The sequence below is a fragment of the Thamnophis sirtalis genome, unplaced genomic scaffold (genome assembly GCF_051295495.1).
Source record: "Thamnophis sirtalis isolate CommonGarterSnake01/CBP01778 unplaced genomic scaffold, rThaSir2_p1.2 scaffold_13, whole genome shotgun sequence".
Taxonomy (NCBI): domain Eukaryota; kingdom Metazoa; phylum Chordata; class Lepidosauria; order Squamata; family Natricidae; genus Thamnophis; species Thamnophis sirtalis.
In genome coordinates, this window is record NW_028261393.1 from 9916258 (window position 1) to 9944154 (window position 27897).

Here is a 27897-nt window from a genome sequence, read left to right on the forward strand (position 1 = left end):
CTTTACCCTCGGCTTCTTTCCTGCCCACACAAATTTGTTGATACCCTTCTGCCATTCTAAAAGGTTCGCATCTTTTTTAAGTATAGGTAACATTTGGAAAAGAAATAAAAATTTTGGTAAAATGTTCATTTTCACTGCCGCTATCCTGCCCAGCAAAGATAAGTGCAATTTCTCCCATTTTTTCATCTCTGTCTGTATGCTATGCCAAAGTGGTTCATAATTATGCTTATATAACTTCCCATTTGAAGTTAAAATGTTGACTCCAAGATATTTGACTTTTTTAACTACATAGCTAATGTTTTGGTTTTTCCTAAGTTTATTTTAAAGCCAGACACTTGACCATATTGATTAATCGTATTCATTAAAACCATACTGGATTCCTGCGGTTGTTCCAATATTATGACCAAATCATCCGCAAAAGCGCGGACTCTATATTCTTGCTGCCTAATCTTGATCCCTTTTAAACCATCCAAGCCCCGTATTTTATTCAACAATACTTCCAAAGTTATAATAAACAATAATGGGGACAAAGGACAACCCTGTCTTGTACCTTTTCCAATTTGAATAGAGTCTGTTAAACTTCCATTGACTATGATTTGTGCTGTTTGCTGTTGGTATATTGCTTTAATTGACTGTAAAAAATTATCTCCTATCTGCATTTTTTGCAATATCTTCAGCAGAAATTGCCAGTTAACTCGATCAAAGGCCTTCTCAGCATCCAAAAATATAAACACAGCAGGGATCTGGTTGTTCTTTCCCAAATATTCTAATGCATTAATAATTAATCTGACATTACTTTTCATCTGTCTCCCTTGTATAAAACCTGTTTGGTCCGTATGTATCAATTGTTGAATGACCAACATTAACCTATTTGCTAATATTTTAGTAAAAATTTTATAATCTACATTCAGTAATGAAATGGGTCTATAATTTTTGGGTTGAGTAGTATCTTGATCTTCTTTGGGTATCAAAGATATAAACGCTGTCTTCCAAGATGGAGGGACTTTACCTTCCGTTTGAATCATATTAAATAATTCTCTAAGAGGTTCTACCATTTCTAACTGTAAGTTTTTATAGTAAACCGCTGTCAAGCCATCTGTACCTGGTGCTTTCCCTGGCTTTAATTGCTTAATTACCTGCAGGATTTCCCCCGAGGTTATTGGTTGATTCAATTTTTGCCTGTGTTCTTCTCTAACTAAAGGTATTTTCTCCTTGTCTAAATATTTGTCTATGTCTAAACCATTAATTTTATCCCCTTTATACAGTTCTGTAAAAAATTCCCAGAAAGCCTTTTGAATCTCTTCCTGTTGGAACACCTCCTTCCCTCTGTAAATCAGTTTAGATATATTTCGAGTTTTCCTTTTTTTCCTAATCTGATAAGCTAACCATCTGCCAGGTTTGTTTGCATTACAAAAAGTATTGTGTTTTGCATATAATAAATTAGTAGCTACCTGGTCAGAGATCAACATGTCAAATTGAGATTTTAATATGTTAATAGTTTCCTTAACCTTTGTATCGTCTGGTTTCCTTGTTAACTCGAGCTCTTTTCTCTTAATTTCCTCTTCCAGTTCTGTTCGTTTTAACCCTTGCTTATTTCTATGTGTTTTATTTATATTCATCAAAACTCCTCTCATATACGCTTTGCTTGCATCCCATACAAATTCCATAGATGTACCCTTATTCATATTCAAAACAAAATATTCAGATAGTAATTTTTTACAATCATTAATATAGTTTTCATATCTAAATAAATTTTCATTCAGTCTCCAAAACCTTCTTGCCTGCACTACCCTTCCCAACTCCATCCAAACTGGGTTATGGTCCGAAAGGACTCTAGCTGCAATCTTTGTTTTCTTGACCCTAGAAAGCAAATCATTAGTGGTTAGAATAAAATCAATCCTTGAAAGGGATTGATGCCTGTCCGAGAAGAAAGTGAAGTCGTATTCCTCTGCATTTCTTTCTCGCCAGATATCTCTCAATTCAAAATCATCCATAATGTCAAAGAAGGATTTGGGTAACTTTGCTCGCATCTTGGTATTTAGGCGGGAAATCTTCTTATCTCTCTTAGTGTCTATCACTCCATTCCAGTCACCCAATAGTATACAGGAACTATAGTCCCACTGTACTAATTTAGCATGAAGATTTCTATAGAATCTATCTTGCTGTTGATTGGGTGCATAAATTCCCAAAAGTAATGTCTTTTTCCCTTCTAAGATTAAGTCTAAAGCAATATATCTTCCGAAGGGATCTGCTTCTATTAATTCAGCTTTCATATCTTTTCTTAAGTATACAACTATACCATTCTTCTTTTCCATAGCAGAAGCTGCAAAATGTTGACCAAGTTTTGAGTTGATCAAATATTTTTGATCAGTTGACTTGATATGAGTTTCTTGCAAACAAATTACATCGTTCTTAAACTGTTTAAGATAATGAAATATTTTCTTCCTCTTCTGTGGAGAGTTCAGTCCGTTGACATTCCATGTTAAAATCTTAGTTGTCATCTTTGGTTGGTTGAAGCATTTTTAGAGCTTCCTGCACGGCCTGTTTAACCTTAGGTTTAGCTCCTCCCACTGCTTCCAGATTTGTTGTTGTAGTTCCTTGATCGATGGCCGATGATTGTTGATACTGTTGCTTCTTAGCTTGTTTCTCCATACGTCTAGTAGTCATGCGGCTAGGTCTTGGTTCCATAGCACCTTGCACTTCTAGAGAAGAGAGATGCTCCATCTTGTCTGGTGGTTGTGTAGTTTGCTGTCTATCCTGTCCTTCTTGTGGTCTTTCTCTAGGTCCAGGTGGTGCAGGGTGTCCAGCCTTCAATATATTATAATAAAAATCTCGGGCTTTCCATACAGAGTTGAGGCGGTACCTTTGCTTATCAAATGTAAATATGATGCCGAATGGTGCATCCCATCTATACTGTATCTGACGGTTTCTGAGTTCTTCGGCCAAAAAAGCGTAGTCTCTTCTGGCTCTTAACATTTGAGGTGGTATCTCTTTCAAAACAGCCAGGTCTTGACCGCCAATTTGGAGCTTAGTGTTATAAGACGCTTGCAGTACCATATTTCTGGACTCTCTTGTAGTAAAATATATAACGATGTCTCGAGGAAGCTGCTTCTGCTTTGCCAGCCAGGAGTTAACGCGGTAAGCTTTGTCAATTTGCCAGCCTTGGTTGGTCCCTGGTCTTCCCATCAGGCGGTCAAAAGCTTCCGATAGGGTCTGTTTCAGGTTCTCCTGTTTCTCCTCACGCAGCCCCCTTACTCTTAATGCGAGCTCCATTTGTCGGTACTGTATCATAATAATTTCTTTTTCAGCATTTTCCACTTTTTGTTCCACCACCTCTGTTTTCAATGTCAAGTTAGCATTGGCATCATTAAGAACCTCTAGAGTATCTTCCACTCCAGAAATATGTTCTGTTAATACAGTTACAAGACTCAGCATGTCGTCTCTAATTTTATCAACCTTAGCCTCAAATTTCTCATACAACTCCTGTTTAAGTCCTTTTATTTCACTTTTAATTTCACTTTTAATTTCTTCTTTCATTTCTTTTATTTCCTCTTTTCTCTCCTCTCTATTATCTCTAAATTTATCTTCCATTTTAATTGTCTGTGCATTAAGAGCCTCGCTTAGATTACTCAGAAAAAATTCTTTCGTTAACACATCCCCAGCAGGGGGCGTAGGAGGCGGAGGCTGCAGCTTTGTGCCAGGCACTGAGGATGTGCCCCTGGAAGTAGAGGGTGACGACTTCAAGTTAATATTTGGTTTTGAGGCCATTTCAAAATTTGTCTGCCTGCAGTTAATAAAACTCTATAGCCTAAATATGCAGCTTTAAGTAAAGAGGCTTTTATTTTGAAGTTTAAGGCTTGGCAAAACTTTCAGTGAGTAAACATTGTAACAAGACCGTTCAACAGATTCATCACCATTTAACTTCCAAATAAGCTAAGTTAATAAAGGAGTAAAATTCTTCTATTGTGAAACCAAAACATTTGATAAGCTATCTCTTTTGTTTTGAATTCTTTTGAAGTCTTGTAAGAATTAGCAAAAAGTGTTCGTTATTACCGGAGAAACCAGCCTGCTCGGCGCCATTTTAAAAGCCTCTGAGTAAATAATTTTTCGGAGGAGAAAAAGAGAAGAAGCTAAAATGTTGATAAGCAATTATTGTCCTCGCAGTAAACGGATTCAGCTCGTGATAAGATTAAATCAAACAAAACTTAGAGCAGAGTGGGAGAGACCTACTTTGTCCTGCACAAGGCAGTTTGAAGTTCCCAGCACGGACAGCCGTTCTGCCTTGGGCTAGCCCCCCTTTCCTTGCAAGCACAAAAGCTGCAAAAATCGAAGAGCATTTGCCAGCAAAACAGTTTCTTCTTTCCCTCTTGCCTGAAGGATAAGAAAACCTGATAAGACGTCAGATGGAAGATCCTCTAAACAGGTACGTAGCCAGGAATTCGGAGGCAGCTAATTTTTTGCTGCCCCACACCAGTAAGCTCCTCCCAGGAAGTCCCCTAAGTTTGTTACTTTTAATGTCCATTCTTGAATAGAAGGCAAATCTTCCTTCTTCCAGTATTGCGCCACCAACAGTCTTGCTGCCGTTATTAAATACAAAATCAAGTTAGTCCCTATAACAGTACAATCAGTAGTTATACCTAACAAGAATAACTGAGGGGTAAACTTTATCCTTTTTTTTAAAGAACATTTTGCATAATCCACCATATTTTTATCCAAAATGCTTTAACCTTTTTACAAGTCCACCACATATGGTAATATGTAGCATCAACACAATGACATCTCCAGCATTTAGGTTGTAAATATAGCACAATGGATTAGCAAATGTTCTTAAAGGCACCCATGGGTGTCTATACATGAGAGAAAGAAGAAATGTGAAATGACTAGAGTTGTGACTTGTACACTGCGAAGCCATAGGCAGGTAGTCTTCGATGTACGGCCACAATGGAGCTCAAAATTGATGTCCCTAAGTGAGGAAATGGGTTAAAAGTGAGCTTTGCCCCATTTTACCAGCTATCTTGGCTGCATTTGTTAAGAGAGACACTGCAGTTGAGTTAGTAACACGCCACGGTCGTTAAGTGAATCTGACTTTGCTTGCCAGGTCACAAAAGGGGGGTTGTATAGTCCCTGGACACTTCAGTACTGTTGTAACTTTGAACTGTCACTGAATAAACTGTTGTAAGTTGAGGATTACCCGTATTGTGTACAGGGAGAGGATGTCAATATTATATTTGCCCAAGTCAGTGTCTCTCTTGAACTTGGAAATCTTTAAATCTTTATTACGGTCAAAGACCAGCAATACACATTAGCTTTTACACTATATTAAAAAAATACTAACATTAAAATATAATTAATATAATTAAAATGTATTGACATTAAAATGTATTGACATTAAAAGTGGACTTAGAAAAGAACAGTCATCAATGATGGAGAGAGGAAAATAATTTGTTAATATAACCAATACAATATATTAATGATGATCTCATGACCAGCATTACTTATTAAGTAGACTTTCCTATGAAATACCATTTTCTTTTCTCGCTGGAGTCAAAAATAAGAGTTTGTTTTGAAGAATGGGATCAACCTTGCTTACAGGAGGCGGAGCTGAGCTGACTTAATGCTATTTTATGCAAACTTTCCAAGGGAGTGGCCCCCAAGTAAATCTATATGTCTGGGTGTAAACATGGGAAACATGCCAGGGGCTGTTCAGAACTCCAATCAAATCCATCAGCAAGGCTGATGCAGAGCGAGAAATCTTTGCAACCGCAGTGAATTTATGGAACCATCACTTACGAAATGTTTCAGCAAGGAGGTGAAGGAAGGGGCTGCACAAAACATGTCAGAATGCCACAGGAACAGACACAACAACACAGGGGTGTCAAACTGGGTTTCTTCAAGGGCCGGAGCAACATTGTAGTTCTCCTCTATGGGCAGCCGGAGGGGGGGGGGCAGGCTGGATGGCCTCCTGCAACACTTTGCCAGCCAAAACAGAATGCATGGGGGCTCCCGCATGGCCCGTTTTCGGTCAGGACACCCCGTTTTGACACCCAACACCCTGTTTTAGCTGCCAAAGGCACCACAGGCCAGTCCTTTGCTATTTCCAGGCCAGCCCAGCGGGCCAGATTTAAGCACTCCGCGGGCCACATCTGGCCCACAGGCCTTGAGTTTGACACCCTTGCAATAACAGCCAAACTGCTAAAAAGGTCATACGTGGATCTGTAACTGAGCTAACGGATTCGTCCAAGTTCAGCATCTGGAGGACGGCTTGCTGTACCTACAAATTTTGTTAGCAGCAGGGCAATAAAACCTGCAAATTAGTTTCAGTTTTCTGCGTCTCCTTTCAGACCTAAATTATATGTCTGAAAGGTGCCTTCACCGACGCAGCAGTTTTGGTTCAGGACAGCACCCTGCCATATAATTTAAATTCTCTCCTGGGGTGATAGTCGTGTGTGTGTGTGTGTGTGTGTGTGTGTGTGTGTGTGTGTGTGTGTGAGTGTGTGTGTGTGTGTGTGTGTGTTTTCAAGCATAACTCTGGAACGCCTCAAGCAATTTCAACCAAATGTGGTACACAGATGACTTACCCTCTGGAAAGAAATATTGTGAGGGTAAGACACCCCTAAAGCCCCTTGTGAGTGTGTGTGTTCTGTTAAGGTACAGCCTGTTGTGCCTTAAAATGGCTTCTACTGTACTGCCGTAAAATGGATTCTACTGTGCAGCGCATGGTAACAGCTTCATAGTACTCCACAATGGGGCTCCCTCTGGTAAGGGGTAGAATCCAACATTAGAAATTACATTTGGTCTGGACATTTTCCCCCTATAAATAAATACCCAGGCAATGGCGGGTTATCAGCTAGTTATAAATAAATAAATAAACCCATCAGCATTTCCGGTGAGGTTGGATCAACAGGCTGTAAACATTTCAAATGAGGAAATGTTGCTTTAAGAATCTTCGTGGAAGCATAAAACCCTGCCAATGTTGGGTTTGATGTTATCGTCAGCCTGAATCAAGCCATTGCAGGAAGAAGATCTTGTCATTGAAAATCATGGACCATGATCTACCAGGGAGTTGAAATCTATGCAAAAGTTTCCAAAATTGAGAAATACTAGCCTAAAAGTTACAGTCAGTTCTGTCACGTCTCATTCAATACAAATTCTACCTTGTGCAATTATGAAGGATGTGCAGAAACAGAGATAGGTCATTCCTTTCAAAGCCCAGGGGGGCGGGGGGTTCACACTGTGTATTCTTGCTCTACTAAAGCTTAAATCTTATGTCCATTTTTCTTACTAAGATCAAAACTTTGAGCAAGTACTTTAAACCGTGCTAACAATTAAAATTCCGTGGCAAAGCCAAAAAAACAGATTAATGCTGGGTGAATAACTTCTAATAAGGAAACCACCATGCCTGCTTGACAGCATGAATGTCAGCAGCAAAGAAACATATACTACATATTATAAGATAGCTGCTTTTAAAATATGAATATGACATGCACCCTAGACTTGTTGTGCACGGTGGAATCTGTTCTTACAAGAGTTAGAAAAAGAATATAAACAGGGAGAATCGACAACAAAATTAACAAATACCCCTGTACAACAAAAATAGAAAACATCCAAATGGAACCATGGTAGTACAGAGTCTAATCTTGCTAGAACTTGAAAGAAAAGCTCCCGTTGATTACACTAGGATTTTGGGGACAGGGGTCATGCAGTAAATGAGAGAAAAAACATGCAGCATTTCTAAAACTGACCATAGGTGCTTGTTTTAGAACAGGTTATCACAGGCTTTGGAGGTATTGCCATGGACTTTTGACCTGCTAAATTCATCAGTATTGCTCATTCTTGTTTTCAACTTCCCTTCAGGTCCTTGCTATAAGTTATGAAAAACAACACCCACATTAAAAATGAAGTAATATTCAGACTCCCGCAGTGGTTTTTCTGACACACAACACACAAGAGAAAATTGCAAAAGGATTACGAGAAGTTTAGTTCCAGCTGTAGGAAACTGAAATATTTATAGCACAAGCCCCCATTTGTTAACCAATAAGTCATTCCATATATTTTGGAATTGCAACATTTTTAAGACTACAGTGTCAGCGTTCCAAATACCATGTAGAATCAAATCAGAATCAAAGGCAAAACTATGCTTAAAGTCCCAATTTAATAAAGCAGGCATGTTGGCACATAGCTGTGGAATCCCAACTCTGGAAGTTACATCAGAATCCCACCCAGTTAAAAGTTCATGATCTTGTCCCCACACCCACAATCCATCACATGGTCCAATCTCCTTCTTCCATGCTGGCGTCCATGTCCAACTTCTTCCGGTCAGGTGTGAAAGTGCGGAGACAAAGGATGACCTTGGCTTCTAGCAAAGAATGAAAAACAATACATTCCAAAATCCTACTCCTTCTAATCCCCCCTCCCATTGACTATACTTAAAGAAACAGCATAATGAAATAAGAGAAGGTGTGGCAGGCCAAAATTCTAAAAGGAATATAAATGCAGGCCTGACATACAGATTAATAGATTGAATAACAAGAACAGTGTTGTTGTAGTTAGTTAGTTAGTTAGTTAGTTAGTTAGTTAGTTGCAAAGTCGTGTCCGACCCATCGCGATGCCATGTACAACGTTCCTCCAGACCTTCCTGTCCTCTACCATCCTCTGGAGTCCATTTAAGCTCATGCCAATTGCTTCAGTGACTCCATCCAGCCTCCTCTAGGACTGACCGGTTGGATTGGCTTGCAGTCCAAGGGACTCGCAGGAGTCTTCTCCAGCACCATAGTTCAAAGGCCTCAATTCTTTGGTGCTCAGCCTTCCTTCACAGCCATGCATTGCAACTGGGAAAACCATAGCCTTGATTATACGCGCTTTTGTTGGCATGGTGATGTCTCTGCTTTTTGGTATCCTGTCTAGATTTGCCATAGCTTTCCTCCCCAGGAGCAAGTGTCTTTTCATTTCTTGGCTGTAGTCCCCATCTGCAAGGATCTTGGAGCCCAGGAAAATAAAGTCTGTCACTACCTCAATTTCTTCCCCATCTATTTGCCAGGAATTAGAGGGTTGAATGCCATGATCTTTCTTAACGTTGAGTTTCAAGCCAACTTTTTCACTCTCCTTCTTCACCTGCATCAAGAGGCTCTTTAGTTCCTCTATGAAGAACAATACTCTATGGCTGACCAGATAACTGGTGCAAAACATCTGGAGATTACCAAATTATCTTCTCATGGAATATAAGGTATTGCTCAGCAACTTTAAAATGTGTGGACTTCAACACCCAGAATTCCCCAGTCAGTCTTGCTGTGGAAACTACATGTTAGACAAAGATCTATAGCTCAAGGCTATGTACGCTGAAACTAAAAATTTTCTCTCCACTTATTTAGAAATACATTTTTTCTGAAAAATGTGCATAATGGTTATTATACTTTAAAGGGAAAGCAAGGTTTCTCTGCTGAAAATTGCTCCTTGCATTCCAATACATGTAAATTTATTCTTCTCCAAAAGAAACATGGGGAAGTTATGGAATCTGGCCACACCTAACTTTCTTTGTTCTTTAAAAGGGAACACAAACAAAATTCTGGTATTTTGCCATCTTTCTATTCTGAGCTGAAGGGATTTACAGCTTTTTTATTTTCCAAAGACTCCTTCATGTCATTTTGTAATATAATTTTCCTGGCTGCAAAGGTTTACAATTGCCTTTTTGTAGAAATCAGGGTGTAGGCATCACTTCCCAATGTAGCCTAGAGACAGAATCTACACCTTCTGATCTACCACTCAGATACTAAGTTCAAATGCCCTTAGTTTTTCATGTTCAGCTGGATATTGCAATCTAGCTTGGACCTTTTTTTAAAAAAAACCTGAAAAGTATTAAAAGTAATAAAATAACAAAAGTTTATATCCCCAACAGAAAATTGGACCAATCAACTGAATGCCTATTATTGATAAAGCAAATTTTACTTGATTTATTTTAGCGTAGCAGGAGTTATTTCAATGTAGAATTTTTAATACTTTTACTCTTCATTTAATTCAGTTTCATTGTTCTGAATTCAAGGGCAACCTCAGTTCAAACCCCCAGGAATGCATTTATGTATTTTTTTCAGCAAAAATCCTGTAGTTAATTCTTGAAACCTTAGTGCTTAAAATAGCAAAAAGAAGCAAATATCATGATATCCACTTGGAAATGGGGAGGAAAGCTATATACCACCGTTAGGAAAACAGATTCATTGCTTGCTAACAATCAGAGTAAGAAAATAAGGATCATAACACAACACAGCCAATAACACTGACTGCTTACATGTCACAATAAGCCAGAATTCTGGGGTCATGCTACAAAAAAATAAGCCTTATAGCTACAGAGCAAGGGACACGGTGGTTCGGTGAGATGCTGAGCTTGTCGATCAGAAAGGTCGGCAGTTCAGCGGTTCAAATCCCTAGTGCAACATAACGCAGTGAGCTCCCATTACTTGTCCTAGCTTCTGCCAACCTAGCAGTTCGAAAGCACCTAAAAATGCAAGTAGAAAAATAGGAACCACCTTTGGTGGGAAGATAACAGCGTTCCGGGCGCCTTCAGCATTTAGTCATGCCAACCACATGACCACAGAGACATCTTCGGACGGCGCTGGCTCTTTGGCTCTGAAACAGAGATAAGCACCGCCCCCTAGAGTCAGGAACGACTAGCACATATGTGCAAGGGGAACCTTTACCTTTTACCTTAACATAAGGCAAATTACAGCAATGCACCCATTTCCCAAAGCATGTCTTTCTACACACCCTTCTTGTAGGCGAAGATGACTTTAACTTCGGCTGGGATTGGTAAACACGGACACAGCTTACAGAACTGTGCTGACTCACCTACCTGCAATACTAGCGGAGTATTTAAAAACAACAACTTTCCAAAATCTGCCACCACCTGGCATTCTTGTTTATGCTCTCTGTCTTCACCAAACAACAATGACTATGTGATAAGACTGTGAGCTAGTATTTTGGTGTTCTGTACATACCATTTGTGATAGTAATACGCCGGCCCTGATAGAAGCTCCCCAAGGTGACTGCGTTGCCTTGCTTAGTGGCCACAACTCGCACGGTCCTGGAATTGTCTTGACATTCCACGTAAGGGTTGTATCCCGGATTGTTCGTTTGTAGCTGGTTGTTGAGCTGGGTCTCCTGGCTGCCGGGGTTAAAAGCATCAGCTATGCGGCTTCGGCAGTAAGATTTGTATTTCCAGGAGACAATAACAAGCTGAGTTGCTGTAGTCTGATAGTTGCACTGTAGAGTCACACCTTGAAACAGGATGGCTACGTTGAAAGGATTCGGCACAGTGACCTGCATTGCAATGGCAGAATCTGTAGATTGGAGCAGATAGAAGGGAACGGTGAGTAAAAGCAACATCTTTAAATGCTAATTCACTTTCTTTTTACAACATTCCTTCTTTCCAATTATTACATGACAAGAAAAGCCAGAGCTGGCTTATCTTCTCAGCACAGTTTCCTCGGGCCTGTCAAGAGCCTTATTTCAAGAACTTCAGTCTGCAACCATCTGGAACCTACACTTACCCATCAACTCATCTAAATCAAACTTAAGGAGAACAAAGAGGAAAAAAGAAGATTCCCTTGTTTTGTTTATAACACTTCAATGTTCAGAACCAAGTTACAAGTCCTGAACATAAATGTTCAGGGATCTAAACTGCAAAGATGCATCTACTGCACGATATTCCCAAAAAAATCTACTTTCCAGAATGCCCATCTGGTTGATTCTTAGAAATTCTTTCTTATAAAAGGCAAACAGGTGAACAGTTTGCCAAGATCTTCGTTTCTTTTATTCACTCAGGAATCTGCTACTATTTAGAGATGACAGAGAAATAACTTTTTTGCCCAGTCTTACAAAACGGGCAACAAAAAATTCTAGCTTAAGAAATGTCTGTCCGGTATTAATTTAAGTATATAAGTCTGGTACATTCTGATCAAAGAGAAAAAAAGAGAGAGCAATATATCCAGGACTCAGCCTCCAACCTCCAAGTGGCAGTGTAACTTCTTTTCCCTCTGATGTTACTACCCTCTTTATATTCCTTTTATATCTTCTTTATATTCCAGGCTTAAAAGAAACAAAATAAGCAGCAAAAACCCCTCCAAACCAATATTATAAAAATAAAGAAAAAGATTTAATCCAAAGGTTAAAAAAAGAAATAGAAGAAAAACCAATACTTTCACTTTAAAAAGTAGGAAATACTTGCGAAACTTCCGTTTCCCCCGCCCCCCAAAAAAGGATAACACACTGTCCAATATAGCTTAATTTCGCCGCTTATTTTTCTTTTCTTTGCAAGTTTAACTTAGCTCTGATTTTGGGGGGGCAGTCTCTTTTATAACAATAATATTTCCTCACCAGATGGACACACTTCTCTTTCCGCTTTCCTCCAGTTCCGGAGCTATCCCAACTTCAGCAGCTTATGGCTGCGCATCTGTCGCTGGCAAAAAGAGATTCTCTTGGATGAATCAGGGACTTTGCGATGTCCCTGAGATCAGCAAGACATACTCTTCCCTGTCACCGTCTCTTCGGGACAGTTTAGGTCCAAAAGAACCATCCAGCAGCAAAAGTATCGACTGCGATCTCGGAGCTCCGAGATAGCACGTCGTATCATTGCGACGTCAGCTCCTCGTCCAAGTCTGGTACATTCTAAGGCAGGGGTCCCCAACCCCTGGGTGGCAGCCCACTACCGGATTGTAGCCTATTTGCAACCGGGCTACACAAGCAGCGGGCCAGCACGCACATGTGCACATGCAGCTCAACTTATGTGAGTGGTGGCCCGGCATGCGTGCACATGTGCACGCAGATCCACTTGCCTGAGATGAGCTGTGTGCCCGCCACTAACATAGGTTGAGCTGTGTATATATGTGTGTTTGCATAGCCCGGTTGCCCTCTCCCCCCCCCCCCCAAATCCACTGGGCGCTGAGTCCCAGGTTCTAAGGCAAAGTGTGAAAAGTACCAGTTGTCAATATCTGTTCTGTGCCTTCTAGAGCCCTACTGAGAACAGAAAGAATCAAGTTTGGGGGTCCTTTATTTCTTTTTTCAGAGGGCTGGGGTTTTTAAACAGAGAGATACCGGGAAACAATACTTTTTATGGCATATGTCTCATGGTTCAAAATTTCTGAAACTTCTTCCCTCATCTACACAAAGCCTGGCTCAACCCTTAAGCTAAACAGGATATACACCCCCTGTATCCTGTGTGAATAAGTCAGGCTTCACTGTATAAAGTTCAGTTTCAATAAAATATATACAAATGCAGAGAGATATGACGTATAAGTGACTAATCGCAATGTTCCCACCACATTCTACTTTTGAACTCAAACAAACTCTGTTATGGTTGAATAGTTGCAAAACCATCAAGTAGTTTCTTTGGATTTGGTTTGGTGGGTTGTATAAACCCAACAAAAATCAAAGCAATGTCGCAAGAGATGACGGGCTGCTATAAACTCTCCAAAATGCATCAATCTTCACTGAAAAAGCTTGGAAGAGTACATTTATTGGGTGCCTAAAAAGACAAGACAGCCGCGCCTCCATTACTTTTTGGGGAAGAGCCTTCAAAAGATCAAAAGCCTCTGGAAAGAGCTCTGTCTGTATTTACCAGCCAATTTTACAAGGGATTTTCCACCTTGGCAAAATAATTCATTTCATTTTTACATTAGTTTTCCCCCCTCCAAACCCCCAATTGTCCAAAAAGAAAAGCCTTTTCACTTTTCTACTTTCTAAGTTTTGTTCTGACAAAGCTAGTCTAACACCCTGTGTATCTTGTAGTCGTAGTCTTCCCACTGGTTTCATTTGTTTTTGTGGTTTCATTCCAGCCTGAAAGGGGGTTGGTACCAAGATCAGTTTCCTCCCACAAAGGACCTGCAGTTTCGATGTGTGTGTGTGTGTGTGTGTTTGTGACAATCAGCTCCAGTCTGGATCAGTCATCAGCCTTCCAGGAAGGAAAGTCTAATAAGGCACACCTTACAGGCTTCAAACAAATACACAATTGATCTTGCGACAGAAACCAAAAGTTCCTTGATTCTTCCTGAAACATTCCCCCCTTTACAGAGGGTGACAAGCTAGGAGCTGGCTAACTCTTCTTCCCTTCCACGGGTTGTACGTTTTACCTTGCAGGAAAATGATAACATGCCAAACACCACACGCCCTGCCATGTATTGATCACATGAGATGTGAAAAAACAACCCGAACAATGGAATAAAGGAATTGCTTTGGCTTCAAATCTTGCATTTCAAATGCTTTTTAAGGTTCTTACCAGTAGAGCAGGGATGTCAAACTCAATTTCACTGAGGGCCACATCAGGGTTGTGTTTGACCTGTGGGGGGACGACAGGGTGCGTGGCAAGGGTAGGCATGGCCAGCTTGGTATCACTTGGCCCGCCCAGGTTCCGTTTCAGCCCCAACGGCCTCCTGCAGCCCTCTACCATTCTCTCTGGCAGAGGGCTGCAGGAGGTTGTTGCAGCTGAAAACGGAGCCTCTGAGAGCCACACACGGCCCTCCCGAGCTCCGTTTTCGCTGGCAGAGGCACCACAGGCCCATAGCACAACAAAACCGCACTCGACTAAAGCGCGCCCGATTAAACCGCGTCAACAGGGCGACAACAGCGAGCGCGGAGAAAGAAGGGCGCTTTAAATAGCGCTTTGAAAGCAAGCTGATTCAAGTTAAGGTAAGGATTAGGTTTATGGTTAGGTTTATGGTTAGGTTAAGGGTTAGGGTTAGGTTTAGGGTTAGGTTTAGGGTTAGGTTAAGGGTTAGGTTTAGGGTTAGGTTTAGGGTTAGGTTTAGGGGGGTTAGGTTTAGGTTTAGGGATTAATTTTAGGTTTAGCGTTTACAGCATGCTTCTGTCTCCGCGCTGTTGTTGCCCTGTGATGACGTCAGCTACGCGGTTTCGTCGAGCACGCTTTAGTCGAACGCGGTTTTGTGGTGGAACCCCACAGGCCGGTCCTTCCCTGTTTCCAGGGTGGCTCCACAGGCCAGATCTAAGCACCCTGAGTGCCAGATCCAGCCCTTGAGTTTGACACCCCTGCTGTAGACCTACCCGACTAAACTCTTATGGTAGCCTCGGGGCTTGTGCAAATACCCCCAAAACACACTGGATACGGCAGAAAAGCTGTATCTTTGGCTCTATCTGGAAAACCTCAGAGCTATACTTTCTGTCCCTACATGAGTTGGAAAACATTTAATTTTCCATCACTGGGATAAGTGTGCACAAGGGAGGGGGGAAAGTCATGGCTTCTTCAAATCACCCCATTTCCTTTCCCTGGAGGGTCTATTCTTTGTTCCTTCCAGCAGGCAAGACAAAGGCAAATGACGAACAGGAAATGCAAAAGGAAGGGGGGGGAGGCATTTTCCTCCTTTCTTTGGGCTATGAGCCAGGTAATGGTATATGCTAAGAAACCTTGAGCCCAGAAGAGCCAAGGATATTTTCCTTGTGAAAAGGAAGCTAGCTTTAGTCGGAAAAGAAGGGCTCAGGGAGAGGTGGAAAGAAAACATTTTATTACCAGTAGCAGAAACCCAGACTGAAGTCCACTCTCAACCCCAGAAACCCACTGTGTGCATAACATATTTTGCAGAGTTGTTGTTAAGAGACAGACTGGAGGAAGCACTATATATGGAAAGGAGGATTATCAATCTAACAACAACAAAACCACAATGGAGGTGTGAATGTGCAAATGCACATCCACAAAAACACCAGCTGCAGATCTAGGTCTCCACACCAAGCCCATTACTAACTTTGTACGACTGCACCATCACAACACTAGAACACCCAACAATTCACTGCACCCACATTCCCTTAGCCACGTCCATTAACAATCCCAAAAGTTGCATTTGCACCAACCAACGTGCGATCCTCCATCGCTTTTAACAAAGTTCATTTTAAATGCGGATTTTTTAAAAAACTGGGGTTTGTTTAAAAAAGAAAAGCCCTCTTTTCGTGTACAGGTAGTCCTTGGCTTACGATCACAATGGATCCCCAAATTTATGTGGCTGAGTGAGACATTTGTTGTGAGTTTTGCCCCATTTTACGAGCTTCCTTGCTGCAGCTGTGAAGTGAAATCACTGCAGCCCCCTTAAGTGAATCTGGCTACCCAAATTGAGTTCCCTCCTCAGAAGGTCCCAAAAAGTGATCACATAACCCTGGGATACTGCAACAAATATCAACCAGTTGCAGACCATTTGAATTTCGATCACATGATCCTGAGGAATGCCACAAAGGTCAGTAACTCTGTAAAACAGTCACTTTCCCCCCCCAGGGCCGTTGGAACTTTGAACGGTCACTAAACGGGGCTGTGGTTAAGTCGAGGACTACCTGTATACGACCCCCCCCCCTTGGGAAGTGCAACAGTAGAAAAGTGGGATCATTCAGAATCCCGATTCAGCAGGTTGCATGTCAACAGGTGCGGATCTGCTTTATCCAGAAAAGCGCTGTTTCAGGCGACTCTCCAGAAAAATCGCCTCGGGGATCCGAGCAAGATCTCACCGCCGAAGATAATAGGGGAAGGAGGAGGGGGGGGGGGTAAGAAGACTGGCAAAGAAAGCAAAGACCCTTGGGGTTTCCCCCCCCCCCCAGGCGAAGTCCGCGCGGGAGAAGCCGCGGGGAAAGGCGATTGGCGGAGGGGCGCTTGGCGATCGCCCAATCAGCTCCCGAGTCTCCCCTCCTCTGCGCCCTAAAGAAGTGGTCCCCGAGGAGTCTCCCCTTCAGAGGCGGGCGGAGGGGCAATGAGGGCGGAGGGGTCACGTCGTCGGGGAGCGAGCGGGAACTTTTCCCCACCACCCACCCACCTCCGTTCCTTCCTCTCTCTCTCTCTCTCTCTCGCTCACCTAAAATCCAAGCGGTACCCAAGAACCACAACAGGGGCAGCGCGGCGACCAGTCGACGCGTCCTCCGGGTCTCCATTTCCCCAACTTCTGTACGGACTTCGAGCCGGGAAGGAGGGCTGGGGTATAAGTTGCTCCCAGACGCGTCCGTTTCCAAGCCCGCTTCGCCCTCGGGGGAAGCTCTCCAGTCGGGACTCCGCCACCCGCTCCGCTCTGCTTCGCCTCCGAGGCTGCCCGCGTCTCGGTCCGCGCGACCCACAGGTGCTGCTGCCCTCGCAAGAGGCAACCTCGCCCAATGAACGGAAAGTACCAACTCCTTCAGGGAAGCGGGGAGCCTCCCGCCGAGGCTTACTCACGGGGAAAGTATTCCCCTTTTTTAGGGGGCGGGAACTGACTCACTCGTTTCTTGACCTCGGCTTCACATTTTTAAGGGCGAACTGAATAATGACGAGAGAGAGAGAGAGAGAGAGAAAAAAGAACAAAGGTCAGACTTCGGGTCTTTCTTTCTACACTCCTCCCCCCCCCCTCGGGACGATGGTTAAGCCTCAAGGCGTCCTTTGAATGCATTAAGGAGCCAAACTATTTGGGAAAAGGGGGGGAGGAGAGAGTGAAGGAAAACTTTGCGAAGTCTTTCTCTGCCCCCCCTTCCCAAGGAAAAGTGAACTCGCCCAGGTACTGCCCAAGAGGAAAAAAACACAACTTTCAAATACCAGGAAAGGTGAAAGTTTATGAGCTTTTTTTTTTTTTAAGACTATTGGTCCGGGCGTCTATCTTATAACAGAGGCTGGAATATAAATCGGGGAAAAGCTGAAAAATCTCTGCTAGTTATTTATTCATTGTTATTACTTTTATGTTTCCTATTACTTGTTTTTTTTTAAATATATCACTTTCTACGTGCTGATTTTTTTTAAAAAAATTGGTTTAATAAAAGCCTTTTTTTTCAAGTTTTCCATTTTTTTATTTTTTACAAATATATCAAATCAATGCATGAACAGTGTGACACCTGTTGTGTCATACATTCTAATACAAATAAAACTAATAAAGTTAATCCTAATTATTACATTCAATCAACTTATAAATGTCTAATAATGATACACATTTACATTAGGTTACAATCTGTCATTGTTCGATTATTCCATGTTTTCTCGTTATTGCTTTTATTATATAAATAATAAATACTAATATTCCCCCTTCTCTTATTTCTGCCACTTATTCACTTATAAACATGTCTTTGAAACGCAATCAGGTTTTTAAAATATTAATAATATAAAGCGGTCTTGTTAACTGGCATATTAGGAGATAACATTGTATATAGCAAAATATAGAAAAGGAAATAAAATTCCCATGTGGGGGTGGGGTTGGGGGTTCGTAGATTTTCACGGGTATAGGTATGCTGGTCTTGTTGTATTCGGGTCTTTTCCCATGTAAGATTTACATGGGAAAAGACCCGAATATAACAAGACCAACATGTGTTTGTGTGTTTTCGTAGATTTTCACGGGTGTAAGTATGCTTGTCTTGGTGGTATTCAGTTCTTTTCCCATGTAAGATTGAAATTGTCTTGGCAACGTTTCGGCGAGGTCTCACTCGCCATCTTCAGGCTGCTGTTTTCGGCTTAAAGTGTGATCGGAGCTGCCGTCTTTCTATAAATCTTGGTGGGGGTGTGTGGAGTGCTGGCGTTGTTTCAGTAAGTGGATTGATTGGCTGTGTGGCTGTATCACAATTGGTAGATTGGTGCTGATTGATGCTGGCTGTGTGTCTGTTGTTGTTTTGTGTTGCAATGGCCTGGGTGGTGGGTGGGGCTGTTATATAGGGCTGTTTTTACATGTTAGGCAGTCGTATTAAATGCCTCTAAGCCACAAGCTCTCCTCCCTTATCAGCTGAGCCAAGGAAATAATTGTTATGTCAGAGCACCTGGTATGCCCAAATAACTAAGGTAAGTAAGAGCATGGCTAGCTGATGAGAGCTAAATAGCTTGAAATAGATCTATACTAGTCTCCCTTTATTTATTTATCAGCACAAATGCAACACAAGAATGGTTTTTCTGCCTGGAAGGCTCCTGGAGTGGAGCTGAAAGGGGAAAGGGAAGCAGTAAGCTCCCTCCCATATTTGGGAATACCAGGTGCTTTGACAAAACACTTATACCAGAGGTGGGTTCCTACCAGTTCGCACCTATTCGGTAGAACCGGTTCATCAAATCTAGTGGACCCGGAAAGCAGGCCACACCTACAGAAGAGGTTCCCAAAAAATTTGAAACCCACCACTGACTTGTACATACACACACACACACACATATACATATATACATACACATACATCACACATACATCACACACACAGAGACAGATGCACACGCGCGCGCGCACACACACACACACACATATCCAGGATGTTAAATCGATATTGTATCTGGGTGGGTATCCAGTCTTCCAGAACAAGGCCAGTTTTAACAGCAGTATTGTTCTGCCTATTGTGACATCAGGCGTGGTGTCACAGCTGGGTTTTTTTTTTCTTTCCTGGGTTTCCTTAATAGCTCAGTACCCAGCTTGCCATGTCCAGTTGGGCACCCTTGCTGGCTTTCCTCCTGGGTCTCCTCTTATCCATCGCTGAAGGTAACCATTATGAAGGCCACTGGCTGGGCCAGCCGTGTCTCCCTGGCCAGCCTTGCGTGTTAGCATTTATCTCCAATAACCCTGTCGTCCTCCGCTGTCCCCGCTCTTCGTACAGAGGCCACATCACTTGGCAATACCTCGACCCCTCTTGGACCGATGAGCAGCCCCTCACCTTCTTACGCTCAGGCGGGACTTCCTGGCCCCTGTTTAGCCATGACAAGCTGCAGAGGCTACGTTTCAAATCCCGACTGATTGCCGGCACCGGCAGCCTGTACATCTCAAGCCCCAGCCGAGAAGACTCAGGGTTGTACACCTGTCGTGCAGGAGACGCCACCCTTGCCTATTACGAGGTTGACTTTCAGGATGCCGAGCGTCTCCACGTGTCACACGCAGAGCTGGGAGAGGCCAGCTTGGGCAACGTTACGGTGCCGCTCGACCAGGCACAGGCCACCCTGTTCACCTCCTGGAGTCCTTGGCAGTCTTGCAATCGCTGTGGCCATCCCGGGGAACGGAAGCAAGTGGGGTTTTGTTATGCCCAGCTGACTACAATGGACTCTGAGGGGGAAATGCCCATGCCTTGTGGGATGGCTAGGCAGAAGTATCCGACGTTGCCGCAACGGGGACCAGAGCTGAGAATAGAAACCTGCCAAGTGCGCTGTGTGACATCATACTTGGCTGGCCAAGAGGAGCCCCACTGGGTGCCATTCCTGGTCTTCACCAACTACCACCCCCAACTGAAAGCCACTGCTCACCTTCGCTGCCCAGCGTCTTCCATCTACAGGTAAAGTCTTTCCTGTCTCCAACACGCAGACCTCCCATTCTGCTTAGCACAACGTAGCTCATTATGTAGTACATTAGAGTGTGGGGACTCCCATCTACTTACAAACCCAATTGAGCCCGACATTCCTGTAGCTAAGTGAAAGGTTTATTAAGTGAATTATTGCAGTTGTTAAGTTAAGGTCATCATTGCTAAGTGAATTCGGCTTCCCCAACGACTTGGGTTGTCAGAAAGTTTGCAAATGATCCTGGGGCATTGCATAAATACGAGTCAGGGGTCTGCATTTTGATCACATGACCATTAGGATGGCGCAACAGTCGTAAGTCCCTTTTTTCGGCGCCGTTATAACTTTGAACAGTCACTAAATGAACTGTAGCCTGTCGCGGAACTACCTGCATCGTAGCTGCTGTGATTTGCTTATGATGTCTATCGTTGCAACATACTTCCCAACGACCGATAAGATCACATACTCTCTGCCACATACTTCCCAACAACCGGTAAGATCGCATAGGGAGGGCCTTCTCCGGGTGCCGTCAGCCAGACAATGTCAGGGCAACTACCCGGGGGAGGGCCTTCTCTGTAGCCGCTCCGACCCTCTGGAATAAACTGCCCCCAGAGATGCGGACCCTACCCACTCTCATGGTCTTCCGAAAGGCTATTAAGACCTGGCTATTCTGGCTGGCCCCGGGCTGTTGACCTCATAACTGAGGTCCAGCCCCGATTAGACTGGGTGTATGTTGTGGTCTTTTTTAATCTATGTTTCTGTGTTTTTAACTTTTATTTTTAAATGTATTGTTGTAAGCCGCCCAGAGTCCTTCGGGATGGGGCGGCCTATAAATTCATTAAACATCAACATCAAACATGGTTTATTCAAATCCACTAAGCAACAATGTGCTTTGTGGTTCAGCTTAGTGCACTGTATAAATTCAGTCTTTGTAGTTTGCAAACGTATTGATGGCTTATTGCACTGAGACCTGACTACGGTTAAAGCAAATCATAATTTAACAGCAAGAGCACTTAGACTTATAAACTGCTTTGCAGTGCTTTACAGCCCTCTCTAAGCGGTTTTACAAAGTCAGCCTTTTGGCCCCAACAATCTGGGTCCTCATTTTACCCACCTCAGAAGGATGGAAGGCTGAGTCAATCTTGAGCCGGTGAGACTCGAACTGCTGGCAGCTGGCAGTCACCAGAAATAGCCTGCATTACTGCATCCTAACCACTGAGCCATCGTGGCTTAAATCTATCGCATAACTTCTCTGTCTTGTTCCCACATTTAAAACTGCTTAGCTGTAGAGATTCTCAGTCATTCGGGCCACGGTTGTCCCAAAGGTGTTTTTTCAGGAGGGAAACTGGACATTCTTATTTTTACTTTTGAAGGCCTTGAAGAAGCTTCTTGGATGAGAAGCGAAACATCTTCAAAAGAAAAAACAAAGTCCAGTTGCCTCCTGAAAAAGCACTTTTGGGACATGATTGGCTGTTGCTCCTTTTCTCCATAAACATACCCTACAGGATCTTTAGCTGAAAGGGGGGAAATTTCAAAAATTGTGTGACATTTGTAAGCCAGTCACAAGGCTGCTTCCTCCACATTCATCTAATATTCATCCAGTTTGGGTCGCCACGATGTAAAAAAAGATGTTGAAACTCTGGAAAGAGTGCAGAGAAGATCAACCAAGATGATCAGGGGACTGGAGGCTAAAACATAGGATGAACGCTTGCAGGAACTGGGCATGGCTAGTCTAGTGACGAGAAGGACCAGGGATGACATGATAGCAATGTTCCAATATTTGAGGGGCCGCTACAAAGAAGAGGGACTCAAACTATTCTCCAAAGCACCTGAAGGTAGAACAAGAAGCAATGGGTGGAAACTAATCAAGGAGAGAAGCAACTTAGAACTTGAGGAGAAATTTCCTGACAATAAGAACAATTAAGCAGTGGAACAACTTGCCTCCAGAAGTTGTAAATGCTCCAACACTGGAGGTTTTTAAGAAGAGATTGGATAACCATTTGTCTGAAGTGGTGTAGGGTTTCCTACTTAAGCAGGGGGTTGGACTAGAAGACCTCCAAGGTCCCTTTCAACTCTGCTATTCTATTCTATTGTTTCCATTATTACTCCTAAGGAGTTCAAATTCCTGCTAGCTTTTTGCAATCACCCAGAGACATCTTAACACAGTACAGCTATTATGCTTGCCACACTTAATTATATAGCGGGGTTTTATTTTCAGAAGGAAACTTTGTTGAATTAGTGCACTCAGGATAGCAGTTTTCCTTATCCAAATTTAATCGCTTCCACTTAGTCTGTCACCAGCAGCCCTAACACCAGGAACAGGAGAAACAGGAAATGTTGATTTAGCTCTCTTGGTTTTGCTTTTATCTCTTGTACCTTGTTAAAAAAAAAGAAAGAAAGAAAAGAGACGTTAATCATTGACGAGTTACATGAACCTTTCACCTTCGGGTACCAGATGGAGTTCCAGTTCTCCTATTGGCAGCAAGACTCGTTTAAATAAAATAAAATAACCAGGAGCAACTGAATGAAGCACACACAATAGAAACACAGCTGCAGGAGCTCCAGGATTGAACTAAGCCAAAGCTGCTGTTGGCAGAGTAAGCAATTGAACTTGCAAGTCGATCTGACCTATTATTATTCTCCAGGTGGTAACATCTGATCATCCTTGCCTGGGGCTTAATAACAATAGTTCTCGACTTACAACCATTCTTTTCACGACTGTTCGAAGTTCAGATCATCATCATTTAACGACCCCATAATCCCTTGCGGGGGTGGTGTCTGGACATCCGAATGGAGCTACCAGAGTGTTTTAATGGCTGGATGCCCTTCCTGTCACCATTGCGGAGTTTTTTTCAGGGAAGGTAACAGCGTTCCATCCGCCTTTGGCGTTGAGTCATGCCAGCCACATGACCACGGAGACGTCTTCGGACAGCGCTGGTTCTTTGGCTTTGAAACGGAGATGAGCATCGCCCCCTAGAGTCAAGAGCGACTAGCACGCATGTGCAAGGGGAACCATTAGCTTTACTTAAGTCTGGAGCTCAGTAGAAGGGAGTCGTTTCCTTTTGTCTTTATTATACTTTTTTTAAAAGAAACTTTACTTGGTTAGGCATCCTGTTAAACCCCAAACAGTCCTTTGAGCCTAGGACTCAAGTCTATTTTCAGCTCCTCTCCTTTTCCCTTGGATCCAACTTAATTATCCACTACATTTTTATGTGCCTACCAGTGGTGGGTTTCAAATTTTTTAGAACCTCTTCTGCAGGTGTGGCCTGCTTTGTGGGAGTGGCTTGCCAGCCATGTGACCTGGTAGGAGTGGCTTGCCAACCATGTGACTGGGTAGGCGTGGCCAACATGTCAAATGTGGTGAAATTCACTTAACAACGCTCTTGCTTAGCAACCAAAATGTTGGCTCAGAAACTCTGGCATTTGAAGCACACAAGCCTTAAAGCTGCAAAGTTACAAGACCCTTGCACCCCTAACCCTTTAGGAAAAAAACCCAGGGGTGTTCAAACTTGACAGCTTTAAGACTTGTGGACTTCAATTCCCAGAATTCCTCCTCTAGTCATGTTGGCTCAGGAACTCTGGCATTGAAGCGTCAAAATCTTAAAGCTGTCAAGTTACAAGACCCTTGCACCTCTAACCCTTTAGGAAAAAAAACCCCAGGGGTGTTCAAACTTGACAGCTTTAAGACTTGTGGACTTCAACTCCCAGAATTCCTCCTCTCATTCTTCATCTTGATGATATGCGGACGGGCGGGGGGAGGGAGCTGGAACCGGTTCTAAATGGCATGGTAGATTTGTGGAACCTCTTCTATGGCAGGAACGCACCCCTGGTGCCCACCCATCTAATATGCACAACAGGAATTGGGTGTGGTTAGTCTAGAGAAAAGAAGGACCAGGGGTGGCATGATGCCAGTGTTCCAATATTTGAGGGGCTGCCACAAAGAAAAAGGATTCAACCTATTTCCCAAAGCACTAGAGAAGGCAAAACAAGGAACATTGGATGGAAACTAATCAAATAGAAAAAGCAACTTAGATCTAAGGAGACATTTCCTAACAGTGATAACAATTCACCAGGGCAACAGCTTGCCTTCGGAAGTTGTGAGTGTGGCATCACTGAAAGAGGTGACTAAGGCATGAGTAACCACGAATAGGCACAAGCAGTACACAACACAAAGCTTTGGCTGGCCATGGCTGCCACCTGCTTTTTCCAGCAAGAGTTGTGAGTTCAGGGTGGGGGGGGGACACTCCAATTTTTTGCAATTCTTCTAGGATGAATCGATGGATCAACAAATGAATAGATAAACAATCCTACAGACAATTAGGCATTATTTGAAAAGAGAAATGCTGCAGGGTAGGACAGCCTATTTGTAAACTGGGAGTGGGGGAGATTCATGGATTGTTCTAAGCCAGAATGAGTAACCTGTGAATTGTGGGGCCTGTTGCTGTACAGTTTTTTCCAACCCCTGAAGCACATTGTTATTTATAGAGATGTGGTTTTGTTCCTTTTTGTGAGAACAATCAGTGTGCTAAGCATCTGCTAAAATACCTAAGAACAGTGAACACCTTCCCCCCCCCCCAAGCAGGACACCTGCAAAAATAAAAAATAAAATGAAAATATCCGTCCCTTTCACTCCATCTGTACAGTTTTTGAAGGACTTAGCAAGAAAAGGTGAAGACACTAATTGCATAAAAAGATTGATTGCCCCTTCTCATCCTTTTTATAACAGATTTTTTTAAACAGATTAACAGAGTTGGAAGGGACCTTGTAGGTCATCTAGTCCTTCACCATCCCTGCCCAAGCAGGAGAACCTGCACCACATCTGACAGATGGCAATTCAGTCTCCTGTTGAAAGCTTCCAGTGATGAAGCTCCCACAACTTCTGAAGGCAACTTTTGTTCCATTGGTTGATTGCTCTCACTGTCAGAAAATTCTTCCTTATTTCCAGGTTGAATCTCTCCTTGTTCAGTTTCCATCCATTATTCCTTGTCCAGCCTTCAGGTGCTTTGGAAAATAGTTTGACCCCTTCCTCTCTGTGGCAGCCCCTCAAATATTGGAACACTGCTCTCGTGTCTCCCTTGGTCCTTCTCTTCACTAGCCATGTCCAGCTCCTGCAACCGTTCATCGTATGATTTAGCCTCATCATCTTGGTTGCTCTTCTCTGCACTCTTTCTATGAGTCTCAACATCTTTTTTATAGTGTGGTGACCAAAACTGGATGCAATAGTCTAGGTGTGGTCTTACTAGGGCTTTATAGAGTGGTATTAGTACTTCCCTTGATCTTGATTGTATCCCTCTGTTAATTTGTTGGGTGATAAATAAGCAAGAGGTGTATCAAACTAATAGAGTAGAGTAGAGTAAAGTAGAGTGTAGTGTAGAGTAAAGTAGAGTGTAGAGTAGAGTAGAATAGAATAGAGTAGAGTACAAATAAGCAATCAGGAAACAGTCCAATGTTTGCAGATCACTTTGGCTGGGCTTATACAACACACTGAGCTAATATTGCAGCAATCCTATTGCATATTGTGCAAATCTCACTAAATAGGCAATATAGATGGTTCAAGAATATGAAATACAGAGGGGCTGGTAGCCTCGGCAGTCATCTCTGATATCAAATCAAGGTGGTACAAATATATAAGGTTACCACCTTTTATCTCATTAAAACTGCAACCTCCATTGGCTGCAGTAGTTGTAATGTAATAGAATAATAACAGAGTCAGAAGGGACCTTGGAGGTCCTCTAGTCCAGTGTTTTTCAACCTTGGCAACTTGAAGATGTCTGGACTTCAACTCCCAGAATTCCCCAGCCAGCATTCGCTGGCTGGGGAATTCTGGGAGTTGAAGTCCAGACATCTTCAAGTTGCCAAGGTTGAAAAACACTGCTCTAGTCCAACCCCTTGCTCAAACAGGAAACCATATACCATTTCAGACAAATGGCTGTCCAATCTCTTATATGTTCTACCTTATAATATCTAAATATTACTATCTGCTGAAAAGATATCTGGACTGGTTGGGTAGACTAATTCGTTTTTATAATATTTTAATATAAAAACTCTTCAAGACTGCAGACCCTCAATGAAGAGGCATTTCCTCTTGTCTCACAGGTTGCACAGAAAGCCTCTTCTAAGATGGAGCTGGGTTCACACGTTGCATTCAACCTCCGTGTGGTTAGGTGACTGGTACTGGAGAGTGCTATACGAGCTAAAATATCATGGCTTGGAAACCGTTAGTTTTCAAGGTTTCAAGGTTTATTAGGATTTGTATGCCGCCCACTCCCTAGAGACTCAGGGCGGCTTACAGATCAAACGGGGGGGGGGGGGACATATATAAAAATTAAAAAGAAACAAACATTAAAATTACACAACATGCATACAGCTTGGAGTGGGGCTGGATAAAATCAACAGCCCCAGGCCTGCCGGAACAGCCAGGTCTTAATCGCTACGCGGAAGGCCGGAAGAGTAGTAAGGGTCCGGATCTCCACGGGAAGATCGTTCCATAGGGCCGGAGCAGCTACAGAGAAGGCCCTCCCCCGGGGAGTCGCCAGCCGACATTGACCGGCAGATGGAATCCGGAGGAGGCCTAGTCTGTGTGATCTTATTGGTCTCTGGGAGGTAAATGGCAGGAGGCGGTCTCTCAGGTAGCCAGGTCCTAAACCATGTAGGGCTTTAAAAGTAACGACTAGCACCTTGAAGCGTGTCCGGAGACCAATGGGGAGCCAGTGCAGCTCGCGGAGGATAGGTGTAACGTGGGTGTACCTAGGCACCCCCACTATCGCTCGTGCGGCTGCATTCTGGACCAACTGCAGTCTTCGAACACTCTTCAAGGGCAGCCCCATGTAGAGCGCATGTTTTGTATGGTGTTTGAGTCCTGTCAGTTGCAATTTGGTCAACAAACTATGGCTTAGCCTGATCAAGGAACCTGGGCATTAAAATTAAAATATGGCCTCTGTTGGCTTTCAATCCTTTCCTTTTATTTGGGATTGATGTCTGATTCCTCCTCTTGTATGAATGACCTTGTCTCTTGCCTTCATCAGCCCTGTCTACTGGCAGGTAGGTCTCACAATGTTGACACACCTTCAGCTTCTCCAGAAGAACTTCAACGTCTCCAGAAGTTCCCAAAGCTTGGACAAAGCCACTGGTGGTGGGATCCTGCACCTCTCCTTCCAGAACGATTCACACAGCACTTTCTACCAGTGTTTCGTGAATAGACGTTTAGCGGGCAAGTTTTTAGTTACCTCTCCTGGCGCGGTGAGCCCACCAGGGGAGCTGGCTCACACTTACTCCATCATTGAGGCCTTGGTGGTGGGCCTCTCCATATTCCTGGTGTTCCTGATGTTTCTCAGCATCATTGAGTCCTGCAGGAGGAAACCAGAAATTACTGTGGTCTAGAAGATGGCGTGTGAACTTTGGTGGACACCTTAGGAAAGAAGGTGTGGATTGCTGATTAATAAAGATATTGACTGACTACAGCATACGTTCAAGTACAGCCTGGGTTTTACATAAAAGAAAAGGTTTTAAGGTTTGTAGGGTTGGATACAGTGCTTCTATATGCAGCACCACACAGAGAAGGCAATCCACAATTCCCATCACCCTGCATAAAACATCTGGTTTCCCACCTCCTAAGGCAAGGTCTGGATCCGGTGTTGAAAGAAATGTCCTTCTGGGTTCAGCTCCAAGTGGGGGAAGAAGAC

At 43.1% G+C, this 27897-nt stretch overlaps 2 protein-coding genes across 4 annotated transcripts in view; one reads left to right on the forward strand and one right to left on the reverse strand.

The window, feature by feature from the left end:
• The window catches only part of LSR (lipolysis stimulated lipoprotein receptor), a 38873-nt gene extending 21753 nt beyond the window's left edge, over window positions 1–17120 (reverse strand). Inside the window, exons 1-2 of one of the 3 annotated variants that reach the window (XM_087726996.1) lie at window positions 16827–17120; window positions 10986–11327 (exon numbers count right to left, since the gene is read on the reverse strand). In XM_087726996.1, the coding sequence (XP_087583122.1) occupies window positions 10986–11327; window positions 16827–16902 (418 nt within the window). In that variant the 5' untranslated portion in view covers window positions 16903–17120. The remainder of the gene's footprint in view (window positions 1–10985; window positions 11328–16826) is intronic. The other 2 variants (XM_087726994.1, XM_087726995.1) reach the window with 2 other exon arrangements.
• Window positions 17121–19363: 2243 nt separating this feature from the next.
• FAM187B (family with sequence similarity 187 member B) lies at window positions 19364–27680 on the forward strand. The gene is made up of 2 exons (XM_087727305.1): window positions 19364–20214; window positions 27241–27680. The coding sequence occupies exons 1-2, from the start codon at window positions 19373–19375 to the stop codon at window positions 27593–27595; spliced, it is 1197 nt and encodes a 398-aa protein (XP_087583431.1). The 5' UTR covers window positions 19364–19372; the 3' UTR covers window positions 27596–27680.
• The last annotated feature ends 217 nt before the right edge of the window (window positions 27681–27897 follow it).

Bases quoted from the DNA above. Each gene is read 5' to 3' on its own strand.
- FAM187B (XM_087727305.1), top strand. From the start codon at position 19,373: ATGTCCAGTTGGGCACCCTTGCTGGCTTTCCTCCTGGGTCTCCTCTTA. The intron at 20,215-27,240 runs GTAAAGTCTTTC...TGCCTTCATCAG, and splicing joins CCAGCGTCTTCCATCTACAG to CCCTGTCTACTGGCAGGTAG.